Raw genomic sequence first — 27,650 nt, 5'->3', positions numbered from 1 at the left:
TGGGTTGGCTTTACCAACACAAGTTAAGGCTAGGCCTTTTACAACATTGCTTCTAAAGGCTGTTCAAGTCACCAATCACCATTTATGCTCCGGCTATTCCTGACCACCGTACCAAATTCTTCTCTAGCTACTTAGCGATAAGAGAAAAAACATGAAGAGATCTAGTAAAAGATTCCTACCAAATTGCTTTAGATGAATGAAGGATAATGGGGTTGTGATCCAAAGAAGCCTTTCTCTCGTTGAATATAGTGGAAACAAATGCCTCTGAACATGAGCTTCGATGAGTTATTACCGGAAATTTTGTCTAGTTCACAGAGCATAAGACCCCAGATAGTTCGTTCTATTATTAGCCAAAGTGCTTATCATTGTCCCTAACTCTTTAATGGCCGCAACTCGAAGAGAACTTCTCAAACAGAACACAGACTTTGAGGCAGATGGCACGGGTAGTCATATCTTCCCCCACTCCACGGACAATAGAGTTGCCTCCACCACTGAAGGCAGACGAGAAAGACTGACCCAGCTGTTGAACTCATCAAAAATGATGATCCACAGATTTTCTGAATTCACTTTCAGTTTATTCAAACACCAGCGTCTATGATGCAGTTCCGAAGTGACAGACCCAGCTGTGAAGCTTACTGGTAACAATTTGGGACTCTCGATACTCGTAAAGGACACCAGGTGACTTTAATTCCTTCTTAAATCGCTGAATCTGACTACCTGATGTTTGCACCATATTTTTCAAAAGCAATGAAACGGCAATACCTCGCCAATTTGTTCATAGAAATGTTGTCTGATTTGGATATTTGATATACGATCGAGCCGTTCCAAAAAAGTCTGGATTGAAAAAAAAAAATTAATATCTGATTAATAAATTAATATCATATTTGGATTTAAAAAATGGTATCCGTTCGGATTCCGAACATATTTAGTTTTAAATAGATTTCCTATATCTGACACCTTTACATATTGAAAATCAACTTGGTTCAAAATTCGGATGAAATTTGGATATGAATGTAAAAATCAGATTCGCGTATTACTTTTGTTTATTAATATTTGAATCGGAACATGTGAATATTCACAAATCAAATAAAAGTATATCTGCTTCAAATCCAATCTGTTGTCATCCCTCGTTGTCTATGCAGTTGGAGGATATCAGTAACGAGAAGCAAGGCCGTAGTCCTTACTACTTTTGCAGCGTCACTCAGTAAGGTGAATTTCCCCTTCAACTAAGAAAAGACTGATAGCTTAAAGCATCCGACATATTTGTGCTGACATCAAATAAGATTCGAGGTCCAGTCACATTGATCTTTCAACCTTGAAAGTAAGCAACAAAGGAGAAAAGGCATTAGCTTTAGCAATGTGCTCTCCCTCACAAGGGCCGTTGGTTGGTTCTAGTCTCTTTCGTCAGAAAAGAAAAGGAGTTCCACTACGTATTGCCACTTTGCTTTGCAGGGAAGGATCTAGCAAAACCCAGATCCAAAAAATGAAATTAGATTTTTTTTTCTCTTTTCAGGTCTTTAGGAATTTCAGATCTTGCAAAGTTTAGGTCACACCCCATTTTAACCGACCAAGTTTTGGTCATAAACTGAAGATCTCAAACCTTATTTCTCCACATAGTGACAAAATCTGGTGTTTATTTATACTGTGAGTACAAATCTTAGGTCAGCTTTGGATATGAGAAACAAGACTATCAAACACACTCATCGACTTATTACTTGAATAAGATAATTTGCTCCAATGTTTAGGGCATACCGATTGAATGTCCATGCTGCCAAACGACTCGGGAGAGCATTAGATTGCATCAAACTTTTGATAAGAAATGGGACACAAGAAAGATGCACAGTGGGTCTGGACCAAGCTCTCCAATTCTGAACCAATCACGGAAGGATCATAGAGAACCCGAGCCATATCCGAACTTGCCTTGCCGCCTGTACGAATCGAACAAACAACAATAAGAAGGGAATAAAGAGAAAGAAGGGCATGGTTCGCCATTGGTGCGGACGGACGCTTTCGTTACGTATGTATGGTAGAGGAGGGAAGGGACGATATAGCAAAACGAAAAGGTGTGCCTCCCGCCCAAAAGCCGAAGGGCGGGGCTTCAAAGAGTGGGTGAATAGACGAGTGAGCAGAGAGTGGCTGGGGAGAGAGAGGGCGATGGAGAACGATGATGACTGGTGGCTTAACGCCGAGGACCTGGAGTCCTTGGAGAGGGACGCCCTCAAGAAGGTCGCAGAGAGGCAGGCCTCCTCCTCTGCCACTTCATCCGCTTCTCCCGCCGCGTCGCCGGTCAAAAATCCATCCCATTTAAGTTCCCCTTCCAAAAGGCTTTCCGTCAAGATCTTTTGGCATTCCCCTGGGAAGATCGCCGTAGAATCCCCCTACCATACTGTAATACATTTCCTCCCTCCCTCCCTCTCTATCTTTTCGTGTGCATGTAGTTGTCGTCGTCTTCGTTTTCTTCCTCGAGAAATTGTTCGTTACTCAAGGTTTCAAACCCTAAGCGATCTGCTGTAGCTAAAATTCATCCTAGTCGTTGCCCATCTTCGTTGTCGTCCTCGTCTTTAAGAAATTCTTGGTTCTTTTGTGGTTTTGAGATTCTCAAACCCTGCGTCAGACTGCTTCTCCTAAAATGCGTTCATATCACATCGACATCATCTTTCTGTTTGAAGATTTTCAAACCGTAGCCCAGTTATCTGCCTTGTCAAGAGTTCTGAGCAACGAAGAAGAGGACAAAGAGATGCCATTAGTCACAGCCTGATAATGGGGCCATGGCTCTGTTGATTTATATTTTTGGGGCTGCACAACATTTTTACACGAGTGAATAGTAACGTGGCTAAGTAAGACGCATTCAAACGATATCCACAATTGTTGCTTGTTGTTCTGGCTCAGTTTTGAATCCAGATCCAGCGCGTCTTCACACGTACGATATACGGTTCTTGTGATCAGGGAACTAAAAATATCTAATAGCTCAATAACTTATTAAATCATGCTTAACTGATCTTGCGAGGCAGTTATAAGATATAACATTCGTTAGTAAGCAAGGTGTCTCCTATTGGTTCCATAAGTTATGCTGGTGATTATGAATGATTATGCTTTAACTAATATAATCAACACTCCGTTCCTTGATGGTTTCTGCTAGCTGTAACGAAGTGCAGTCAGGAATTCTTTTGCACAATTCTTTGCATATATATGTGTCTCAAATCTGAAGTTTTGGTATCGACCTAAATTAATGGACATGCACACGTACGCTAAAAGTTTGTTGTTTTTTTTTTTTTCTAATTTTTCTACATAATCAGCAACTGCTAGCTGCTTTGAAGTCTGTTGGTGGTGGTGAATGGGATAGAAATAAAAGGTAACTTCTAATTTTCCTTCCCTTATAGTTTTTATTTCACCTCCCCTGCTCTTTTAAGTAAGCACAAATTGCATTTGCAGTACATGTTATCTTTCTTTTATGTTTGTGTGATAATTCTTCTGCTTAAATGGTTCTATTATGGTAGCAATTATTGGTGAGAAAGTGTCTAGAGACTCTGAACATTGAGTTCGCACTAGTTTGTCTACAAAGGTGTTATGCTTGTTATTTTTGCACAATGATTGGATTTTCAAGAGTTACTATAAAATGTTTTAAATCCTTGTTTGTTTAGTGTGCGTGCGTGTGTCTGTGTGTGTGTTTAAATCTTTTCAGGATATACACTTTCCACTAAGATGCTTGCTGAAAGCTAGGATTCTGAAAGACATGGATTGTAGATCTATCAGCTTTCTGGTAGCTCTTTTTTTTACTTTGTCTTCTATAATTACAGATCAGTCATGCATTTAAAGTATCTGCTTATTTATTTGTTAATATAAAATAATTTAACTATGAATAATAAGTGATTATTTTTGTTAGGATCTGGATCTACCCTGAGTCCAAGTTATGGAACGTAGAAGCTGCTCTTGATTCACTTGGGAATCTTTTATCCAGTGTGAGTGACCCTATTCTTGATGGTGCTTTGCTCACTTTTTCAGTCTCTCATTGTTTATTAATGTCCTGTTATATTCTCATTGCCAGGTTGAAGTTTTGCCCCCACTTAAGCGACATAAAGAATACACAGAAGGTGGCTGATTGCTTAGCTGGACTTCTTATTAACTCTCTTTTGTTTGCATAGTTGGGAGTTGGTTTAAGTTCATTTACATAATGCGTCTATATGTGACTCCCTTCTTTGTGAAAATTTGCTCGCTTAATGCTTGTTCCTTTGGATGGATGGTGGTGGCATTTTCTGTTTTAAATTTCAATATTAAAGTATGACTGGTTCTTTTCACCATTATGTGTATGAAAAATTTGAGAACAAATTCATGAAAAATTGAGAAAATGCTATTGCTGTCTATCTACAGTTCTCTAATCATTACAAGTTCCTTTTATATGTTTGTATATCTCATTATTGTTTATGTGAGATCTGATTTCTTTATTACTTAGTTGTAGTGGTTCCTTGGAGCTCTTTCTCTAGATCAGCTAACTGTCTGAATCTTTTCACCAGTTCCTTTAATCCTTATCCACATTATGCTTCATTTCTTTTGTTTCAAATATACGCTTATGTGGGCTGAACTAACAGCACAATCAATGATTTATTTATTCCATAAACTGTACATCTACAGTCGATATATTCCTTTGCAATGAATATAGTTTCTAACTGCAGGCCATTGCAGAGTAGGCTCTCCAGTAAAACTGAATTCACAGCACTGTTTTGATGGTGAAAGGAACAATAATGTGGAAGATCATAAGATAAATGATGTGCCCAAGCTACATCTCAGGCTTTTCCTTCATTCTAGTGGAAATATTGCTGCTAAGTTTGATTATCATCAGGTACATTCAGATACATGATGTAGGTTCTGCGTTGTATCACAAATTGGTTCAATGTACTGTGAACTTTATCTGATAGCCATGTTTAACCTTCCAGTTGCTAGTAGGCGCAATGCATATGATCCCAAAAGCTAGTTGGCATGCAAAAGAAAGGTTTATTCAGTTCTATTCATCTAAATGGAATTCTATCAATATCTTTGTGGATCTTGCTTTCTATTTCTTCATTTTTTAACCTTGTTGGTAGTGCTGTTACAACTTGGATGCTGTTGCAGATTGTGGATGTTCCCAGTTTCTTCTCTGTCTTCTGCAGAAAACATTTTCAGCCAAATCCATGATGCTAGTGTTGAGGTAATAAATTTGATTTCTGGCTAAGTCACATGGGTGCGGGTATGATATTGTTGATTTGTACATGGCAATTTTAGAAAATGTAGGTATGGAGGTACAACAAGGTGTGTGCACTGTGTGTGTGTGTATATATAAAGAAAATTTCATACATACACAACAATTGATAGTTGATCATACATATAATCCCATCAAGTTAAAGTTAAAACACATTGTTTATCATAAGAGTGGCTGATAATGGAAATCCATTGGGCCTATTTTTTTTTTTTGTTACTTTTGGTGAAAAGTTCCAATTCCTTAGCTTAGCTTATTTCTCATTTCTCAAATGTTTTCTGTTTTCTGTACAATAACCTGTAAGTGCAGAAGCTAGATCCTCTGGTACAACGTGCTCTAGATGTTGCTTCAACTGTTCCAAATCTAGAATGTAAGTGCCAACTGTTCTCCATCTTACAGGTCTGTCTGCATCAAGATATGAGGACTGTAAAATTTTATGAATTTGATGAGAGCATTAGTTTCTGCTCCAAGAATTCTGGAGAAACAGATGATTGTGTCCATGTCAAAGTCACTTCTCTCTGATGTCTTTTGTTTCCTGTAATCCACCTGCTACTCTTTCCATCTCACTGTTTACTGATACAGTTTTTAGATAAAAGTATTCTACATGTTAATTGATTTATTGTTAATATACCAAGTTTAGTTCGTCTGATGAGATCGAGTTACATATGCTGCCTTTAATCCATTAACAGGAAATTGAGTTGTAGGATCCCTTAATTCTGCATGGGCAGATTATTTGTTCATCTACATCCTTGTATTGTGGGCACATCATTTTATTTGCTCTGCTTATTATTAAGATTAACGTCTATAAAGATTTAATTCATATGGTAGGTGGTTTCTTAAAATGGGAATCAAACTTTATTTGGTATGAATTAGTTGTTTGACAATATAAAAAATCACTTAATTCATCTATGAGTTATCTTGTGAACTGAATGCTAGAAGAACTTTGTTTTTCATGGAATTTCATTAAAAAATAGATTCCAAGTATTTTGATTATTTTTGGCTAAAGATTGAGAGATCCAAGTATCTCTATATTAAGTGCTACTGTATCCTATCTTCAATATGCTCTTGTCGTAAATACATTCATGGATGCTATATTTTGTATCTCTTTGCATTTGTATAAATCTCCAGCACTTGGCCTTGTTGTGGATTTTATGAGCTGGAAACATTGTCTCGTCTTTTATTCATCTGAATTTACTTGCTTGGGGTCTTTCAGTTCCTAGTAATGGTAGTTTTAGCTTGTCCTTTGGTCTTCTGCTGGAGCGTGGAGGATAAGAATGAGTGAAGAATTTCTCTTTTCTGGTCTTAGTCAGTGCATCCCCCATTTTAGGCAGAATGGAAAACAAATGCATCTGTGGATCCAGATCTAAGAGTCCAATTCTTATATTTTAGCTAACATATTGATACCTTACACGTACTTCACATTTCATTTATTTTACCTTGTCTGAATATTTAATAACCTGAAGAACGTGCGGACTTATATTACAAATTCTCGGAGTTTTCTCGTACCAAGGGGGTGGGGCCAAACATGGTGACATGCCACCTTATTCTCCCATATTTGCATCTTTGTCGTTCTGATTTGAAAGCCCGGTCTTGGGCTTTGAAGGACATTAGGCAATTAGTGAGCTGCCTCAGAAAGTTCATCATGGATGGTAGGAAAATTATTAAGCTTTCCTCCTAAATGATATTACTCTAGTACCGTGTTGGGTAACACTTGGAGCAGATTTAGTTAGAACTAAATGCCATACAAGAGATTGATTGACCGTGAAATTAAGAATGGTGTTCGTTGTTGGCAAATTAAATTGAGAATGTAGAAGAATCATAGGATGTAGTTGAATATTTCATTAAGCGAACTAGGACAGACTTGGAAATGGAAGATCCAAATCGTTGTTGGAGGATCAATGAGGGGCATAGGCTGTTAAGGGCATGTTTTCATCAACATTTGTGTTGGATGTAAGAACTGTTGGGATCCACTGGATAGTTGTATTTTGAAATTAAGAGTAGTTGTGTGGGAACAGCCTTTTGTTAATTTTCGAAAACAATCTACAAGGCGAGATGCCATATGGTGGACTAGGGGGCAGACTTTTTTTAATTATGTGATTTCATTGCTATTTAGAATGTCATTTGAGCTCTGAAGCCTTTACACGATGCAATATTTTTTTGGGTGGCAATTTTGTTGATTGCATTTTATAGTCTAGGCTTGTAGCCTTTGTTATTCCGAAGTGGGGGAAACAACACTCTGTTAATTATCAAAAATAATCTACAAGGCAAGATACCATAAGGTGGACTTGGTAAGTGAGGAGACCCTTATCATTTTGTCATTTGATTGCTTTCATTATAGGTGATTTTAGCTTTGAGGCTTTGGCCTATCTCAACATTTTTGGATATCAAATTTTGTCGATCGTATTTCATAGTGTAGGCTTTACCCTTTGTTGTCCCTAAGAAATTTGTATTTCTTATAGCAAACGCAGCGTTTCTCAGGGGTCTTTTTAACTGAACTCATGTGACATTGTTGATATAATAGGAACAAGGAATTGGAGGTTGTTAACTGTGTTGTAGGCAAGAGAATTATGAAGTTGAAAAGTGGCACAGCCTTTGTTATGACTTATGGAAGTCGCTAGGCACACCCTGGGCGACAGGCTGCACCTAGCGCCTTGGCACACTTAGGTGACAATTACTACTTACAGAATATGATTCTTAGTAACAGTATGACACATAAATTCTTAGGTATATAACGCAGCCTTTTCTAAGCCTATGCTGTTTAGGATATAACAAACTAACAACAAACAAAAACAGAGTATTCACTGAATCTGTGAATCACTATTCAGAAGTTCATCAGGAAATAACTTTAACAAAAACTTATCTAATAGTCCAGCAAAAATTGCATGCATGCTGTAGGTGATCCTAGGCAAATCCAGAGATTAAAATGCAAATAACTTAATATTAGAAAACTTAACACGTAAATCCTACTATCCTAGAACTAGAGATGCCTCTTCAAAAACCAGTTTTCTGCAGAGCCACGTATCTTACAAAGATAACAAAAAATCATGACAAACTACAATTTCTGAATTCTAAACTACCTAAAAGTCTAAACATGAGACCTTTTGGATTAAGAAATGATGAACAGTTAGCAGAAGTCGTAAATCATTTTCAAGAAAAGGTTTAAAATGGGTTGTTCAAACTTCAAACGTAAAAGAAAGGCTGTAAAACAAACCTAGCTCCTCAAAATATAACAAAATTGACTTTAAAAAGATACATACAGATTAAAGTCCAGTCAATATATTATGAATCAGATTTTTCACAAAACAGAAATCAGACTTCCCAGATCAAGGGTTTTAGAAAGCTTTGCATTATCAAATTAAATGTTTGATGTTATAAAAGGGCATGTCTATTTCATAGGAAAACTGAAAAAATTATGAACTGGCTGTAATGATTTACAGACTGTAAATAGCAAATAAATAGGCTGTTATCAAATGAGTTACAACTTACAAATAGAGTTACCGACTATACAATGAGGCAGGTATAAAGACTATTACACTAAAATTATCAGTCAAATAGATTATAGACAAATAAACAGACTGCAGTCAAATTAGTTACAGAACTTATAATGAAAGAGAATCTACAAACAGAAAGCCCGACTGAGAGACTCTTGGACTTCTATGGACTAGGTGCAATCTGGACTAGTCATGCCTAGTCCATAGTAGGCGTGTGCCTAGGCGCAATATCACCTGCATTGCATAAGTGCTTGGACTTAGGCGATGCAGGTGGGGTAGGCTGGTAGCAACTAGGTGTCGCCTACACACGTGCCTAGGCAATACCTCGATAACATGGGCCACACATCATTTGATTTCTCTCTTTCAACATTTTTTCGGGGATGGGAGATTCAGCACCAATGTAATTAGAGAATCCATGTTGTGATGTCTTGGCTGATAATATTCATGCAGCTTATCATGATTGTTTTGGCATGAGCCCATAGGTCTGAGACTAATCCTGGGCCACATAATATGGAGTTCAACGTTTGATTTTCCTTTCTTTCTTTTCATGGTTTTCAATGACATCATCTTTGACATGTTGTTTGATTCTTATTTTTCTTAGCTGCTGATCACATGCTCTTGCTTTTTTGTGGTCTCCTTATGTTAGCTTGCTTATATCTGAGATGGGACTCCTTTTTCTTGTGAATAAAGGAAATGAATAATCAAAGGAACATGATCTTGGTATTTTCTGGTGTTTCTGTCTTCCTCTCCCAGGAATGCCTTTGCATGTCTCCATTGTTTTGTGCTTTTATTTATGCTTTTCGCTTTCATTTGCCTCAAATTAATGTCATAAAGTTCATGTCAATGACTTAATAAGAGTTGTGCAATATATCTGTATTGACTAAGTTAATGGGGCTATACCAACTCCTAGCAATACCTTAAGAAGTGCTGTGACCTTCGTCTCCCATTGTTTGATTGGTTGATGTTGTTAGGATATCTAGCTGTTACTTCGACATGTCATTGTTACTCTCATTGGGTTCAGTCACTATATTCTTCAAGTTACTTGTAGATGCACTGACAGACGATAGCTTTTATGTACATTAACCATTAACTATTATGTTATTACTTGAGGTTATGACACTTCTGTTAATCACAGATTTATATGATACTATGCCTGAATATATTGAATCAAGACTCCTGCCTTTTCAGCGTGAAGGTGTCAGGTATATTTGTTTATTTTCACATGTTTGGCATTTGTTGGTTACTGGAAAGCCATTCACTTGCAAAATGCCTTGATGGTGAAATGGTAGTCATGCAGGACCAAAATCTTGTGCAGTATCTAGAGAATTATGAAGTTTGTAACTTTGATTATTGTTGTCATAGTTATTCATTTGTGTTCTTATGATATCATTGTTCTTAATCCAACTTACTTGGTGCCACTTACAATTTCTTATTCTGATTTACTGCATTTTCATTTTCTGGTTTTACAATCTCATTTGGATGTTTTTATATCTGCTTTAATTTATTGTTTCTTTTGGTTTGTTCTTGTTCCTTTTTGGTCCTTTGTGGAGGTAGCTGGTAAACAAACTAGATTGTACTTCTAAAATTAACTGTTTTTCCTTGTTTCCAGCAGTTATATTTCCATTTGCAAGTTTTATGATGGTTTCCCTTTTTCTTGTACACTGAGGGGAACAGTCAATGAGTTTGCCTGTTTCCAGGTTCATTTTACAACATGCTGGACGGGCTCTCCTTGCTGACGAGATGGGACTTGGCAAGACTTTACAGGCATTGCAATTTATCCTTTATTCTCATTATCAACCTTTTTCTCTATTTATTTATATTTGTCTTATGTGGCATTATATTGTTTAATTTTCTTGTCAAAATGGTGGTTATAAGAAAATATAAATCTTGTTTCTTAGTTTGGTATGTCAGATCAGATGCGAAGAGTATATGTGTAGGCAGATATTAGAAGAGGGTTTTATTTGAATGCATTATGGAACATTATCCTATAAGATGGAACATTTAGCATCCACTGCTGTTGTAAAAATAGTTTGTGGTACATTTAGCATCCACTGCATTTTTAAACTATGTGCTACACAAGGAGTCTAAAATAATGTTACAGTACTTGTCATCACTTGCCAAATTCATTTTTGCATGATTACACACAAGTGCATTATCAATAAGGATTTATGCTTCTCCTCACTGATTTTTTAATTAGATACTTGAAATCTTTTACTCTCCATATACTCCCATTAAATGAGTATGCAATAAAATTTATCAAGGGTTGCCTTTGTATATCAATCAATCCATTAGAAATAGTAAGGATTCCATCTCATTTCTATACAATTTTTTTTCTCTCTAACAATTCTTCAATATGACTTCTTTCTTTTCTTTAAACTCTGCAAGAATGTTCATTCGTAGCTTTTATGAGTTAGGAGGCATATAACCAACCATTTACAATTTGTCAATGATATAATCATATCTTTCCAATAAGAATTTTTTTTGGCTACTTTGAAAGGAATGAAACTTGAAGCAACAGTGTTTACCAATTTTTTGATCAAATTCTGTTTGTTTTATTCCCTTTCATATTTCTTTTGTTCAGAAAATCTTCTAATTCTCTATTAGCAACAGATATAGATCAGTTTGTCAGACTTTTTTGTTCTTTATAACTGTCTCTTGTGTCTTCTTCAGAACTTTTTTACATATTTTTGTTAACTTCATTGCATGATTTAATCCCTTGTCTACAAATCTGCAAAACATGTGCTTTAACATGTGGATGTGAACTACTAAATTGTGTATGACATAAATTGCAGATAAACTGCATGTTTCCTTTGTCACCACTAGCTGTAGATCTTTTTGTTGACATGAACGTTCACCTCCTTGTGGTTGTTAGTTTAGTTAACATGGATTGCACTTTGTATTAAGACAATGGAGCTTCTGCATATCTGTTTTCTGTTTTATGGAATCCATTTGTTTTAATGCCTTTTGGTGTATTTTAGTAGATGCTGCCTCGAGCTTGTAGCTTGTGAAATTTAATATGCTTCTGACATTTTCAGGCAATTGCGGTGGCTTCTTGTGTTCAAGATTCCTGGCCTGTTCTTGTGCTTACTCCCTCATCATTGCGGTTACATTGGGCCACTGTAATTAAGATCTTTTGTACTGATAAATGCAATTTGATTTAAATGTTTCTTTTTGTTGATCTGGTAATCCCTCGGTTTTTTATATTGTCTAAAGTGTTTCTATTGTTCCATGTGTTAATATTGTCTTACAGATGATCCAGCAGTGGCTATGCATCCCCTCAAGTGACATAGTGGCATGTTTCTTTTGAACCTTCTTGTGAGATGAAACAATTCATATAATGATATTTCAGTTATTCATAGTGTTGCGGGTTTATCTTTCTTTATTTGAAACCTATGATATTTTTATTGATGCAGCATTTTGAATGCCATGCCCATGTCAAATTGACTGCTTAAATGCAGTCCTAACTAAATTTTGGTTATTATTGTGTTCTTATTGGTGCTAAGCTTGTGTCTTGAAGTAGCAGAAAAAATAGAAACTAGTGGCTCGATCTAATACTAAAGACAGAGTACAAATCTATGGCAGTGCCACTGCTGAAGTCACATGGATCAAATATCTGTTTACAAAACTGGGGGAACCTATTTTGAGTCTATTTGCTTTGCAACAATCAAAGTGACATACAACTTGCCTTCAACCCAATTCATCACTGGTGGACCTAGCATATTGAGATTGAACAACATTTTATTGTACAAAAAATTGAAGACTAGAAAGTTGGATCTTATTACGTGCATGCTGAGAATTAGATTGTTGATTTTTTCACTAAAGGCTTAATGAAACACAAGTTTTTCATTTTTCAAAAGGCAACTTGTCCATGGTTCAAAACCTTGTACAACTGAGGGGGATGTTAAGTTGTATGAGTTTGGATTCAGGTATGGGTTTGTGTTCAGAGGTGTTGTGGTATATACTATATTAATTGTCATTACTTACTAGGGGCATAGTTGTCCGTTGTGAAATTAAGCTATTAAGTGTAATGAAAAGGAGATCAGGTTACCCCTGTATTATGGTTTTGTCACTGCCATAGCTTCTCCTACATTCTCTGTGTTCAAATTTGGTTGTCATGTGATGTTCCTGATTTCCAACATGTAATGAGGCACAATCTCCCAATTTTTGTTGTCTTCAAGTTTAATATGTTTTCCCTTCCCTTGTTAGACTAGATTTCTGGCATGCTTATTTAGACACATGCAATTTTCCTTTTCAGAATTTTTGTCATGTATTTTTCTGAATCTTCGATCTATATGTTTTGTTTGCATGCTGATATGCATTGATTGGAAGGTTTTTTTATACGTTGCTTGCAGGTTGTTTTATCACAAATGGGTGGATCCAACAGAGGCGGCTTTAAAATTGTACAGTCAAGTAATATGAGAAATATCTTTTTGGACGGTGTATTCAATATTGTGTCTTATGATATTGTTCCAAAGTTGCAGAACATTCTTTTGCAAAATGAATATAAGGCAAGTTGATAGTGATTTTTTTTTCCAATTTAATGCCATGTGCAACTTACTTTCTGCTTATGTTGAATCAAACACTGTCCTAAAAATCAGTTTGTGAACCAAATTAGCAGCTGCAATTCAGTGAATTGGCAATGCGCTGACCAGCTGAGTCAGTTGTGAATCAGTCAAAGATACTTAATTTTTTTTTTCTGGAAAAATACATGAAAAAATGCGTAGAAAGAGTTAAAAATAAAAAAATATAAGATTTATTAATAGATAGTTAAAATTTGAAACTTCACACTCTTGAATTGTGTAGAGTCAAACCAGTTTGCCACCGATTTGATTCAAATCAGCTGATTTACGCTGATTATGATAACACTGGAATGAAGAATTCTATCTTTAGTTTATATTGCAAATAGATCCTGCTCTTTAGTGAGCTTATTTAATGCCCTGTTGAATTTCATCAAGAAGTGTGATTCGTCAGATTTGGGCCGTCTTTCATGGCCATTGATTTGTATGTTTATTTTGGACTCTCTAGGTGGGATCTCATTGTTGATGTTGTTTTGACTTGTTCAATGGTTCTGTGAACTGAAGATGATCCAAAGCCTGCTCATTACCTACATTTAGTTTTCTATTGAAAACTATTAGTTGAGCTTAGAAAATGTATTACTAACCACCGCAAGTTCTTACTGTTTCAAAAACTAATCTCCACCAAAGAAGCCTGACAGGTCACTTAGTTGGCAAAAAATGGATAAACAGAAGAAAAATGTAACTACACACATCTAGATTGCACATAGAGAAGATTGGAATGTGTGTGTGTGTGTGTGTCATCATCAATATTGATAATATATTTTCAAAATATTGCAATAATATCATGAAAGACAGGTAAATGAAGAACAGGAATCTATTCTTATCTTTTGAAAATATTGCCAAAATGTATCACGATTTTGAAAGGCGCTTTAAGTTTTATGTGTTATATTTAATTTTTTTTTTGTTCTATTGACATTTTGATAACTATTTTGATTTTTATCAATCTTTCTGTAAGGAAATCAGTAAACTCATAGCTTTTTTTTATTATTTTTATATCTTTACTATTTGAATTCCTGTGATTTTCCAGAGGAAAACATACTTTTTTAATTATTACCTGAGAAGGAACTCACCATAATTATTGTAATTATTTAAATTCGCAAGATTTTCCTTAAAGACACATATTATTTGATTGATACCTGGGTAGAAACTCACCCATAAGACCCAGGGCAAGATTTTTATGATAATGATATATATATATATATATATATATGTGTGTGTGTGTGTGTGTGTGAGAGAGAGAGAGAGAGAGAGAGAGAGAGAAAGAGAGAGAGAGAGAGAGAGAGAGAGAGAGAAAGAGAGAGAGAGAGAGTGTGTATGTATGTAGGTAGGTAGATATGTATGTATGTATATGTAATTTGTATAGTGACTGGAAGCTCCTAGGCAGTCTATATCATGAACAGTGAACATATTGAAATATGTAAAACCAAAATACTTTGACAGTTTGACTTACTTTTGGCATAATTAAAACACAGATTTGCTTGATATTGCTTACCTGTTATAGACCTTGCTTTGGCAAGCTTAAATTTTATTTTAAAAAAATGTTTTTTTACCATCAAGGGTTTGGTGTTTTATGGTAATTTATTTTTAATTCCTTAAAAACTACACCTACCCATTTAAATTCCCTAAATGTGTCTTGTCTGCTACCTCAATTATTCTAAAATGTCTTCAAAATTAGTTTAAAGTAAAACACATGGAAAATTGTGTGAAGCAAAGTGCTATCTATACACATGTTCTCTTGCTGGCATGGTTACATGTCTTCTTAAGTTCAATTGGCTAGCTAATGCTGGAGGCTTCTCTTAACTTTTGTTTTGCACCTAACTTTAGAGGCATGCGTAAACAAAGTTTTATATACATGGTCGATTCTAGTAACCCTTTGGTTCAGATTTCAAGTCTTTTAGTTGTCAGTTATGCTTCTGTTTCTGGTCCTACATTGGAATGACCCTCCCTCTATCAGGTTGTGATTGCAGATGAGTCTCATTTTCTCAAGAATGCTCAAGCAAAACGAACAAACGCTTCTCTTCCTGTCCTGCAGGTATTATTTTCCAGGGAGGAGAATGATTACAGATTAGGTTCTTTGTATGAAACGATTTCTCATACCATGTTCTTGTCAGAAAGCTCAATTTACCATCTTGCTGACTGGAACCCCAGCATTGTCACGACCAATTGAGCTCTTCAAGCAGGTCAATTGCTAAAATATTTTCCACCTTTTTTCATGAATGTTTACTGCTGACAGGAATTTGCTTCTGTTTCTTCAATTTTAAAAAATGATTTGAACATCCAGTTACAGGCATTGTATCCTGATGTATACAAAAGTGTTCATGAATATGGAAACAGATACTGCAAGGGTGTAAGTTCTGTTTCTTACTCAATTACTGTGTGATCTTTTATTATTTAGTTAAATTGAATTAAGAGTTACCTCTGCTTTTGTCAGGGTACATTTGGAATGTACCAAGGTGCAAGCAATCACGATGAGCTTCATAATTTGATGAAGGCAACTGTGATGATAAGAAGACTTAAGAAAGATGTTTTATCCGAGCTACCTGTAAAACGACGACAACAGGTAGGATTTGGCATTTCCTTTCCTTTGTGTTTTTTATCTCCCATGTCTATTGGCTAGCCTTCTGGTTCTTTTAGTGTTTATGTGTTTCACAGTTCATGCATAGGGCAAACATGAATAACATTTGTCTATCAAATTGAGGCATGCCACTGAAGTCAAGTGCTCCACTGCTCCTTTTATAGAGGTTCAGGAATCGGAATTGGCCATCACCTTTGATTTTCAAGGAGAAAATTTTTCTTTTTTCTCCAAGTGTGTCTACATAAATCACTAGAATAATTTCATTGTGGTTGTTAAAACCCAAGTTCTTTTTTGCAATCCTGAAGGCTTGCCTCTTTTGCCAACAATTGACAATTTTATCAGCACCTAATAGATTTTGAATGTAATGAAATTGTGTAGTCAAGTTGCCTCTCATTTTGTTCAGTTGCCAAGGTTTCCATGGTAATAATTATGGTTTTTCCTCCTCAGGTTTTCTTAGAGTTGAATGAGAAAGAGATGAAGCAAATTCGTGTCCTATTCCAGGAGGTAATCTTGTTTACTGGAAGAGTTTACTCCAAGTTGCTATTCTATTCAGTTTTCGCATTGTTTTCTCCAGAATTTTGGCTGTTGAAATGGCGCTTTGGGTAGCAATACATGAATGTATGTATTTTTTAGGCAAATTTTCAGGAGCACTCCTAGGGGTTTGGCAATAATGAATAAAAGATTGATGTTGTTAAGAACAAACGTAAGGTTTCTTTGGTCAGTAACAAAGATCCTTAAGATTATTTTAATTGGTAAAATTACAATTTTACCCTCTAAAAATAACATGAAATGTGCCTAACTTTGTTAGCATTTCTTGATTTCCATTGAGTCATTGACTAACTTTCTAGTGTTAATGAAAGGAAAACATTCACATAACTGTTTTAGATATTGTAGAAATATGCAACGGAAGAGAGAAACAGAGAAGAAACACACGATGTACGTGGAAAACCTCAAGAAGAGGTGAAAAATCACGGAGAGGCTCTAACCTAGGGGCAAAACCGCAACCCTAGGAGAGAGAAACTTAATTCCACTTAATCAACAAATTTACAATAAGTGGAGATTATAAGAGAGAGAGAGGTAGAGAGCCCGCCTAGGGTACCGAGCCAGCCTCGGTACCTGCACCCATGGGACCGGGTCCATATCCGGACCCGGTTCCCTATTACAAGATATTCTAACACTCCCCCTCAAACTTGGCATACATGTCGAACATGCCAAGCTTGCTAACATTCTTTTCAAATTGAGATGTACATAGGGCTTTAGTTAAGACATCTGCAACTTGATCTTCAGACTTCATATAAGGCATGATCAATTCCTTTGAGTCTATGCGTTCCCGTATGAAATGGCGATCTATCTCCACATGTTTGGTTCTGTCGTGAAGAACATGATTATTAGCTAGGTTAATCGCAGACTTGTTGTCACAATACATCTTCATCTTCTCTTTCATTTCAACCCCAATATCTGCTAGAAGAATCTTTAGCCATAACATTTCTGTAACTCCCATAGCAACTGCCCTGTATTCGGCCTCAGCGCTGGATCTAGAGCAGACTTCCTGCCTTTTACTCCTCCATACCACCAGGTTACCCCCAGGAAGATACAGTACCCTGTGGTAGACCTTCTAGTATCTGTGCATCCTGCCTAATCAGCATCAGAGTATCCTTCAATATTCAGTTGGTCCTGCTGAGTATACAGTAACCCTTTCCCTGGATCATTCTTCAGGTACCCCAACACTCTTTCTGCACTTTTCCAGTGACAATCAGTAAGAGCATGCATAAACTGACTCAACACATTTACAACATAAGTAATATCAGGGCGAGTAAGAGTAAGATAAATAAGCTTACCAACCAGCCTCTGATATTGTCCTTTTCCTTCCTCATCCAGGATATTACCAGTTTTGATACTTATCTTTGTACCAGACTCCATTGGAGTTAGAAAGGGCCTGCATCCCAGTTTACCCGTCTCCTTTAAAAGATCCAGAGTGTACTTCCTTTGGCTCATAACAAGTCCTGTCTCTGATCAAGCAATCTCTATTCCCAGAAAGTACCTTAATTTACCCAGATCTTTAAGATCAAATTCAGCAGCCAACCTCTCCTTCATCTTCCTTTTCTCTTTTTTGTCGTCACCTGTGACAATCATATCATCAACATATACAAGAAGAAGGCTCACCAGACCATTTCTCTGCTTAATGAATAGGGTGTGATCACCGTTTCCCTGTTTGTATCCATTAGTCTTCACTACTACCCTCAGTCGTTCAAACCATGCTCTAGGAGATTGCTTTAGTCCATACAAGGCTTTCTTGAGATGACAACATTTTCCACCTTGGGCATACCCAGGAGGCGTTCTCATATAGACCTCTTCCTCTAGATGGCCGTGCAGGCAAATATTCTGACGAACATTTAATGTACCATTTTTTTTTTGTTTATGGTAGGTATTGTAGTATTCTGACTGTTGGTTGTGGTGTTTATTTTCTGCTGTTATTCCTTTCCGTTGTCATGAATCTCATTGTTGTGCCTTGCACATTGGTTTGCCTGAATGGCAGTTGATTTGTTCTGGGTCTTTTGCTTTTGCAGTTAGAGATAATAAAGAAACAAATTAACAACTGTGCTTCCGAGGAGGATGCCCAATCTCTCAAATATTCTCAAAAGCAGCTTATTAACAAGGTCTGTTATAGTTTTAAGTTCATCTGCTGATTAGATTGCAAATTCTTCTGAAAATATGGTCTGTTCATCTCTATGACCTTTTGTTGACCAAGGATCTTACGTATGTGACTAAAAAAAAGCTAGTACTTTTATTTTTATATTGATCACGTTGGTGTTGGATTTGGTTCCATTAGAGAAGCTGAGTCTGAAATTCTTATTTGTTTATGCAATATGGTTGAGGTATATATTCTTCGCAAATGGAAAAAGATGTATGCATCACTGAGCCACAATTTTTTTTTTTTTTTTGAAAAATCTCTTCTGATTTTGATTGAATGCATTTATTGCAGACAAATTAGGATGTCAAATTGATATAAAACCACATGTGAGGATATAAAGAATATAAATATTGAGGGAGAGAGTCTCATATTACGCTTCTTGTATTGGAAAATTTCTGGGAAGTGCATCTTTTTACTTTTATCCTATCATTAGATGGCGTCAGCGGGATGAGGCTGAAACTATGCCCATAAAAGGTGGTATCTCCTTCATGGTTTACATGGTGGCATAACCTGAGTGAAACATTAGAGGGTGCAGGTAACTATTGTGGTAGAACGCCCTACAGTCTTAACCTGACACCTAGAAAAGTAACAGGATGATCATGATCTTTGACTCTCATTGTAATATTTCAAACTTTCATAATGAAGCGAATTTATGATTGTCTCATGAAAAGATGTGTAAATCTTGCATCAAATAACAATATTTTTTTTTGATGTGGTACTCTGATAAATATTCATCTTTGTTACTGTGTATGCAACATAACACTAAGATATGCATATTTTCTTTAAAATATGTACTTCCATGTGCATTAAGTAGTCATAGACTCATAGCAGTGAATTTACATATTAGGCGTATCACAAATGTTGGTCTCTGCTTGTGCTATCCCAACCAAGGTTAAACCTTTGCATGTTAATAAATTTCAAAGTAGTCTTGAGATATGAGAAGATTGTGGGGAAAGCATGGAGAAAAATTGGAAAAAGTATTGTTCAGCAAATGAAATGAGCCTAATATGGAGTAAAAAAGTTATAAGAAAATGTTACTTCTGGAAATTTTGTTTCCAAAGTTTCCCTTCTTAACTTTTCTCTAGTTCTTTAGTTATTCTGTACAATGTCACAATGTTTCCATAAGACATTTAACTTGCTGATATTTTTAATATTCCGGGTGAAATGGCAACATGTTCTTTCGTATATGTCATTTTTGTATTCAGTGTGGAGGATGTTCATTTTATACTTAATTCTCCCTTTAAATTGACTATGTCCATTTGGATAGTTTATGAGTTGGTTTGTTCAGTTTCAAACCACTATCTCTTGTTCTTTTTTCTGCCAAAGGTTTCACTGCTAGGTCATATGGGTGCTTCTGAATTCCCAACGTGCTCATATTAACACAATAATTGTGGCATGAACATGGTGAACATTGGGGTTGAATACAGCTATCCCCCTCTTATAGAGCACTAACATAGTAACATGTTCAAAATATTCTATGAATATATGTTTGCCCTAGTGGTCCTGTTCCTGGAACTACAATTACATACCAAACCTATACATACCAGACATATATTTGTTGGATCGTGGCACTGTTCTTTAGTACTGAGTCGTTTCTTTGAGTTGACTCTTGGCATACCTTTTTCTTTCAGATTTATACTGATTCTGCTGAAGCCAAAATTCCTGCAGTTATAGATTACTTGGGAACTGTTATTGAGGTACTTCTCTTGCTTTTGTACTTCAGTTTTCTAATGTGTGAAAAATGAAATGTCTTACAAGTTATAACATAGTTGTCAAGCCCGTGAGTTGCCTGACTATTGGATCACAGGTCTGGAACTTGATTCGGGTCTGGACATAAATTTCAATATTGTACTACTAATCAATGAAGAAGTTGGGCATATCTATTAAAAAAAGTAATTGTCAAGTATATATAATTAATAACTATATTTTAGGAGGAGCATTCAGCATAAGTTGCAAATATGCAACTAGGACTTAACAATTAAATTAACAACTAATAAACATCTAACAAGTAGGAAGTGTTCAGGTATAATGAAAATATCAAATAGGTGTGTGATATTAATGCACATTATAATATTGTATGTACTAGACGGCTGATTCTCTGACTTACAAAAGTATCTAAATTATTGCCTGATATGGTATAAAGCATACTGCAAAAGATGGTAACATGGAAGAGGCATGGTGTGTTCCTGCTCAGGTCCAATTATGTTCTAAACTTTTTTTTATTACCAAGAAATATAAAGCAGTAAAAACTAAGTACTTACTTAACCAAAGAACTGAACTAAAACTATCGTGAATCTGTGGAGTAGAATCACAAGTTAAATTTTAGCACATTAAATTAACTGATATCAACTGAACATGTTAAGGCTGAAGTAGTAGCAATAACTTCGTAACTTCAAAAATACATTAACTAAGCATTGAGCACTCAAACATAAGTTAACCACACTAAGGTGAATGAGAGAGATGTGGAACACACACTATAGTTCATGCATGGAAAAGAGAGATGCTGCAACATTGCAAATGAATGTCCAAGGGTGTTCGTCAAAACAAAACCAATCAGCTAAGAAAAAGCAAGATGGTGGAACAGATGAAGGGTCAGATGAACCAGATCCTATCTGCTGGCTATTGTGTTTAAGACAATAAAAAACAAGGAACTGCTATGCATTCTAGAGGGAGAGGAACCCCTTCGGGTTTCATCATTGGCACCCCTTCTTTTGTGGGTTATCGCCATGTTCTGGGGGGGTGGGAGAGAGAGGCCTAAACCTTTGCCCCTTTATTTTGGCCTTTTATTCAAGCCTCTATGTTGCAGTCTTGCAGATGTGATACAAATCATGGTATTGGAACATATTGTCATATATCATATCAGACCAGACTCAGTTGATCCAGATCTGACTCGGCGGTTTAGCAATCTGCATTATTTAGATCTGATTCCCTTAAAACTTCGGTGTTTATGGGTCAAAACTTGAATTGTGACCCAGGTCCTAGATGATCCAAATCGACCCACCAGATTTCCCGACTGTATAAAATCTTAGATTAATTTTGACTTCATCTGTTCTCTGTGTTGCTTAAGTGCTGTTGCTAATGGCATGAGGTGAAAATCTGAATAAGCTTGTGTGCACTATTAAGTATTAACAATTACATTGATGAGCATAAACAGGTATAATCATATGAACTTGTGTTAGATTATATCAATTAGCAAGTGTGATTATTAACAGAACCTATGAAATTATTTTACCACCATGAAATATTTCAAATGATGGAGTAAAGGATAAAAGAGACGATGGGAACTCACATCCTCAACATGAGGCTTGGGGCTGCATTCCATCAACTTTTTATTAGTTTATAACTTTAAATCTATGCATAAAAATCAAGTGCAATAGTTTCATTGGCATACAACATAGTTTAGTCAAATAACATAGACATGTGGATTTGGATATATTCTGATCCGAAATCCATATTAGACATGTTCAAATATTCAAGCTATCAACATAGTTTATTCAAATAACATAGATATGTGGGCAGCCGTAGGCCTGAACTCGACTTGTATACTCAGTAACTCAACCTTGCAATGGATTTTCTCTTCCTACTATTCCAAGATATAAAAATTTCCATTTAGAAACACAATACCTTGGGACTGATCTCCTAGCATCTGGATCTCCTGCTCACTCTCCATTAGTGTAAGTAGATTTGGACAGGCTTGATTAAGCTTGTGAAAGGAAAAATTGTTTTTCTACTGTTTTTAGCAATATTCATCGTAATGGTAGCTGTCCCTTTGCCTTTGAGTGTGTTGATATTTCTGTGTTCTCTCAAGCCCTTTTTGCTGTTACAGGCTGGATGCAAGTTCCTGATATTTGCCCATCATCGGCCGATGATCAACTCAATCCATGAATTTCTCCTGGTAAGGTCCATCTTGTTTCTTACCCCCTCTTCTTTAGTAATAACTGATGTGTCACTTCCAACTGTTCCAGAAAAAGAAGGTTGGATGCATCCGAATTGATGGGGAAACTCCTCCATCATCAAGACAATCTCTAGCTGTTGATTTTCAGGAAAGAGATGATATCAGGGCAGCTGTGGTATGCTAATTTCTTCCAATGTCATTAGCTGTCTTTTGTTCTTTTTTTGTTATCATTCTTTTGATTTTCTGAACTATTCATGTTGTTATTCTTTTAGTTGGTATTGGCCTTGCTGCAATATGAGAGAGAGCTGTTGTGAGTTGCCTGGTCAGATTTGATCAGATAGCTCACATATTGGCACATGAAAAATGCTGCAATTTAACTCTGTGAAATGTGAATACGCTCTCGATGTGGCAATATGAGCTCTCTAATTTAATATGATTTGATGGCTGAACATTATTTCTTATTTATCCTGCTGTTTTCTGATTCACATGCTCAGAAAGTCCTACACTGCTGTTTCATTTTGCATTAGATTTTCTTAACCATTTTGCTCTGACTACAACAAATTTTTAGCTGTCAATCAAAACGGGTGGAGTTGGATTGACATTGACAGCTGCAAGCACAGTTATTTTTGCTGAGCTATCCTGGACTCCAGGTGATATCATTCAGGCGGAAGACCGTGCTCATCGAATTGGTCAAGTAATTATAGTAGCCATTCTGAAATGCGTAGTAGCTTCTAAAATTTATTTTGTTCAGCGTTCTGGCTTCTTGATGAATTTTATTCTTGTTGGGTGCTCAAATGCTGCTAACCCTGTCCCATGCATGTGAGTTGTTTTTTGACCTGATCTCAGTTGTTGATGCTAAATTGCTGATGTAGTTAGTTCATATTATCAGTTATCACCTATTATATGTTGTCACAGTTTCAGTGGCCTGCTTCTACAAGTTGTTTTCAGGTTCATGTTTACCTCTGCTTTCAAAACTGAATAGTTCATTTTCCTCTTATTTGGCTTTATCAGTTCTCTGTTTTAACTTTTTTCAGATTAGTGTCATTGGTGGCTGATCTGCTTTTATTGCACAGCACCTGTGGTTTGTTTGTGAGACATGCTATGGATTCAAAGCCATTGTTTAGGATTTCATCATAAGAACAATGTTGTAATTTTACTTGAATGAGGAAGCAAATGGGCATCAAGTCCGCAGTTTGAAATTTGCCTGTAGGCAAGATACTGTAAAAAACTCAGTTTGAGTAATAAACATGTTAGAGTGAATGCTGAATTTTAAAGAATTCTACAGATGTGATTCAATTGCCTTATTTTTATTCATGACCGTTGTAATTGTCTAGCATATATTTCCTTGCAACGTCCTGGTGATCTCTTATTTGTTTTGCTAACTTTGGTGTTGTTGGGAACATTATATCCTGTCAGGCTCTATGTCACGTAGGTACAGGTTCTGGTACAGGTACGACAATTTTAGCAAATTTTTGTACAGTGGTATGGTGAAAAATTATCTATATTTATATAATTATATATATATATATATATATATATATATATAATTCCAAAAAATAAAAAAGAAAGATAATTAAGCAAACAAACAACATAAATATACTAGAAAACATATATAACCTTAAACAATATAAATATATAACTATGAAGCATAACAATTAACAAAGCACAACATAACAGCAACGCAGAGCAAATCGGCAGGTTTTGAATTTGACGCATAATGTAAGCAATAGGGCAACAAGCATAATTTATATAAGCTCTAACGGTTAACAATATGCACAATTTTACAAAGATCAATGATATGTACAGTTCTAGACGTGAATAACCTTACCAAGAGGGCAAGTCGATAGGTTGTGAAGAAACGAACATGTTGGAATCACAGATTATGAAGAATGGCAGTAGGGGCAGATGATTATGCAGCAAATTTTGAAGAACCGGTGCAGGTAAGACAGATTTTGGAAAAATGAAGAACTAGGAAATGATGATAAATCTAATACCAAATGAGATGCAACAAAAAAGGGGGAAACTGCATTATAAAAAACGTTTTTCATTAGATGAAAAAGAAGAGGAAAAGAGCATATGGAAAATAGAAAAGGGGGAAAAATTGCAGAAAACCTAAAAAAAAAAAGTTAGTTGAAAGAAGATTATGCCGTCGGCGATGCTGAAAGCTGCAACCGTCCGGCACCGGTTGCCACCACCGGTGGACGAAGATCTCTATACCCCGGTGGACGAAGATCTCTATACCACCAACCATTTGTGGACTTGAGGAAGAACAGTGAAGAATGTGGAAGTCGAAGAGGAAATGGCAGAAGAGGAAAGACGTTGGGTGGGTAAGCTAAAAAAAATTAACACGGTTTGTATAGGTTCCAACCTGGAACCGATCCAAAGCATACCACTGTGTACCTGTTTTGGCATACCGGTACAGGTACACAGGTCTCCCCCACATACCGCGCTGATGTATGTCTTATCTTTTTGGTTTATAGATGCTCTTCAGTACTATATGGGGTGGAAGTGGTTGATTCATAATAAATCTTTTGTACCTTGGATGCCTGAGGTTTGATTTTGTCATTGCAGGTTTCATCTGTTAACGTCTACTATCTATTGGCCAATGACACAGTAGATGATATAATATGGTAAATGCATTTTTTTTTCTCTTTGCTGTGGACTTCAATGACAAATTCTTCTGTTTTGTGCAGGGATGTCATCCAAAGCAAGTTGGAAAATCTTGGACAGGTGCATCTTTTTCCCTGTTTGGAGCTATTAATGAAACTAAGAGAAATGAAATTTTCTATTTTTATTTACATTTGTTTTCTGTGAAACCATGGTTACGAATATGCCGTGCAAATTTCTGTCTTCTTAGAATCACAACTGTCCTTTGGTCATTTATATTACATGTAAGACCATCTGAGTGCTTTTCCTTGGTATCTCACATTTCCTTCAAATCCTTCTGTGACCGTTCACAAGGACAAACTTGAACTGATGGAACTCGTTTGCTGTGGCTGATATATCTGCTTGGGCCTTGGGGGTGTAAATAGCAGTAGCAAAACCACATGATCTATACGCCCTTTAAAAGCTTGCAATCGTTATTGGAAACCTATTGGTTCTTTTAGTAGCCACAGCATTCCCTGTGCATGAAATGTATAATCATGTCGTGTATTTTGTTCTTGTTACATGATGGTAACTACCTATCATTTATTAAAATCTATGTCGGTTATGTGTCTTAGTTCTTCCATATGTTCTTTTAGGAACTAGTCTTGCAAGAGTCTTTGGTCGTGAGGAAGTCATAGAACAAATGATATTGCAATGTATGTGCAAAATGGCAACAAACAACAATATTGCTAAAATTTGATGAAGTTGAAAACTTCCCTGTTAAATTCCTGGAACCAAACTACTAGTAAGTATGAACGTTAATTTTCTGCAAGATTGCATGAACTTCATTAGATCTTGTTAGAAAAGGAGAAGGCAGATCTGAACCTGTCCTGATTCTGAGCAGCAACAACCGACACTGAGAACATGTTCTCCTTGGCGAGCAGCAGTAGCAGCAGTCCAGCATCCAAAACTAGACCCACGATGTTCTGCCTTCTAAAATAGAACATATTGGGGCGTCAAAGGTCAGAATGCCTTTAATTAACACGTCTGGATGTAAAAACATTGTATTGGTTTACACAGTAGTCTCACCAACAGGCTTGTATTTCTTCCTATCTCTCCATCAGGCCTGTTCTGATTTTAGCTTCACATTGTCTTCTAGTGGGCCTTTATTGAAAACTGAACTGATCCAATTTCTGTCACTGGGTTATATTGTTGACTATTCATGCCCATATCTGCTATTGCCACATCAAATTGATGGGATCCCATGTGGAACATAATATCTTTGATACTGTCTCTCTTCGCATTCTGTTTTTCTTCTTTAATAAGGTTGTTTACATCTCTTGCGAAGTATCATGTTGGCCCCTTTTGTGCTTTTAAAAGCCATATCATGAATTGTCAGGTGCTTGATGGCCGTGATAACTCTTTGGAGATATTGGGTAGTCAGCCCAAATGCAGTCCCATGAAGCAGGCAAGTCTAAAAGTCTCGTCTAGCCAGCCAAAGTGCAGCCCCAGCAAGCAGCTAAGCCTAGAGTTGTTCTTGAAGCGCTGTCAGCCTCCTGATCGCAGTCATGGTGGTGATTCTAATCCTCCTACATCGAAGAAGCCTAGGACATGAGTTTGCATCAGTTGGTGCTGTATTTTTTCGAGCATATGCTTGTATTATGTACTGTATGTATATATCTAGGTCAAGTATGTATATTTATGTATATCTATTGGTTGCTTTTGTGAGAAAGGCCTCTCAGCAATTATACGTCACGCAGCTGGAATTAGCATAAAAGTTTGGGGAAATGTTTTTCCTCTTTACTAGCATGGCTGAAATCCTTGGGTACTGACTATGCATTCCTTTGAAACGTCGTACTCCTGGTCTGGCCAGGTCCTTGTCAATAGCCAAGCGAAGCCACAAAAAATTTCTTCCCGTGCTGGTCATTGTCTAATATAGGTTGGGATTCTGCGGTTTTTGTTCTTAACATAACCGGAGATCTGGTTGACTTAGGCCGTTGCTTTCCTCCTTGGCTTGCAGTTGCAGCCTTGCACACCCATCCTACCCCATGCACGTTGAGCTTACCCGTGGCAGGTTCATTCAGACCCCAAATGCTACCGGTTAATTGCAATATTTTGTCTCTCTCTGTCTCGAATGGGCTTTTTTATTTTCAGCTTACGTTTGTTCAAACTTCGAACCCAAAAAACAAAAATCAATGGGATTCATGCCGCAAACATTATTCTTTACTATCTTCAAATCTATTGTCAATGAAGGGCGGCAACACTCCAATACTAAAGCAGTCAAGAAAACAATAGCCACTAGAAAAGGACGAAAACCCTAACTAAAACCCATATAAAACGGTAACGTATAGATTTGCCCTCACTTGCAACGGTTGATGATATGGTAAATAAGATTAAAACAAGTTATAATGAAGAGAGGATGAATGTAGCCTTGTAACTAACAAGGCTTGTGATAAACTCGTGAGTTTCAACACGCATCCCCCCACCCCCCGTCACCTTTTCAAACTTGGTGTGATTAAATCACATCAGACTAGTTTGCTAACAAAATTTCTGAACTTTGATGGTGGTAAACTTTTTTGTAAATATTTACCTCTTTCGGTAGAT

General features: G+C 36.5%; 1 protein-coding gene across 1 annotated transcript; it reads left to right on the top strand.

Moving 5' to 3' along the window:
* The first annotated feature begins 1,991 nt into the window (after nucleotides 1-1,991).
* Nucleotides 1,992-26,801, top strand: LOC116262079 (uncharacterized). The gene is made up of 26 exons (XM_031641137.2): nucleotides 1,992-2,388; nucleotides 3,297-3,352; nucleotides 3,884-3,959; nucleotides 4,046-4,091; nucleotides 4,671-4,837; nucleotides 4,932-4,987; nucleotides 5,107-5,182; nucleotides 5,540-5,600; nucleotides 9,857-9,923; nucleotides 10,419-10,485; nucleotides 11,757-11,840; nucleotides 11,972-12,013; nucleotides 13,074-13,229; nucleotides 15,253-15,330; nucleotides 15,410-15,478; nucleotides 15,580-15,645; nucleotides 15,730-15,858; nucleotides 16,321-16,377; nucleotides 18,441-18,530; nucleotides 20,197-20,262; nucleotides 22,392-22,460; nucleotides 22,531-22,635; nucleotides 23,029-23,154; nucleotides 25,032-25,090; nucleotides 25,154-25,190; nucleotides 26,446-26,801. Exons 1-26 carry the CDS (start codon nucleotides 2,020-2,022, stop codon nucleotides 26,659-26,661), a joined length of 2,490 nt encoding a protein of 829 aa, XP_031496997.1. The 5' UTR covers nucleotides 1,992-2,019; the 3' UTR covers nucleotides 26,662-26,801.
* The last annotated feature ends 849 nt before the right edge of the window (nucleotides 26,802-27,650 follow it).

Source organism: Nymphaea colorata, chromosome 10, assembly GCF_008831285.2.
Source record: "Nymphaea colorata isolate Beijing-Zhang1983 chromosome 10, ASM883128v2, whole genome shotgun sequence".
In the NCBI taxonomy this organism is placed as follows: domain Eukaryota; kingdom Viridiplantae; phylum Streptophyta; class Magnoliopsida; order Nymphaeales; family Nymphaeaceae; genus Nymphaea; species Nymphaea colorata.
This window is presented reverse-complemented; position numbering and strand designations above follow the sequence as displayed.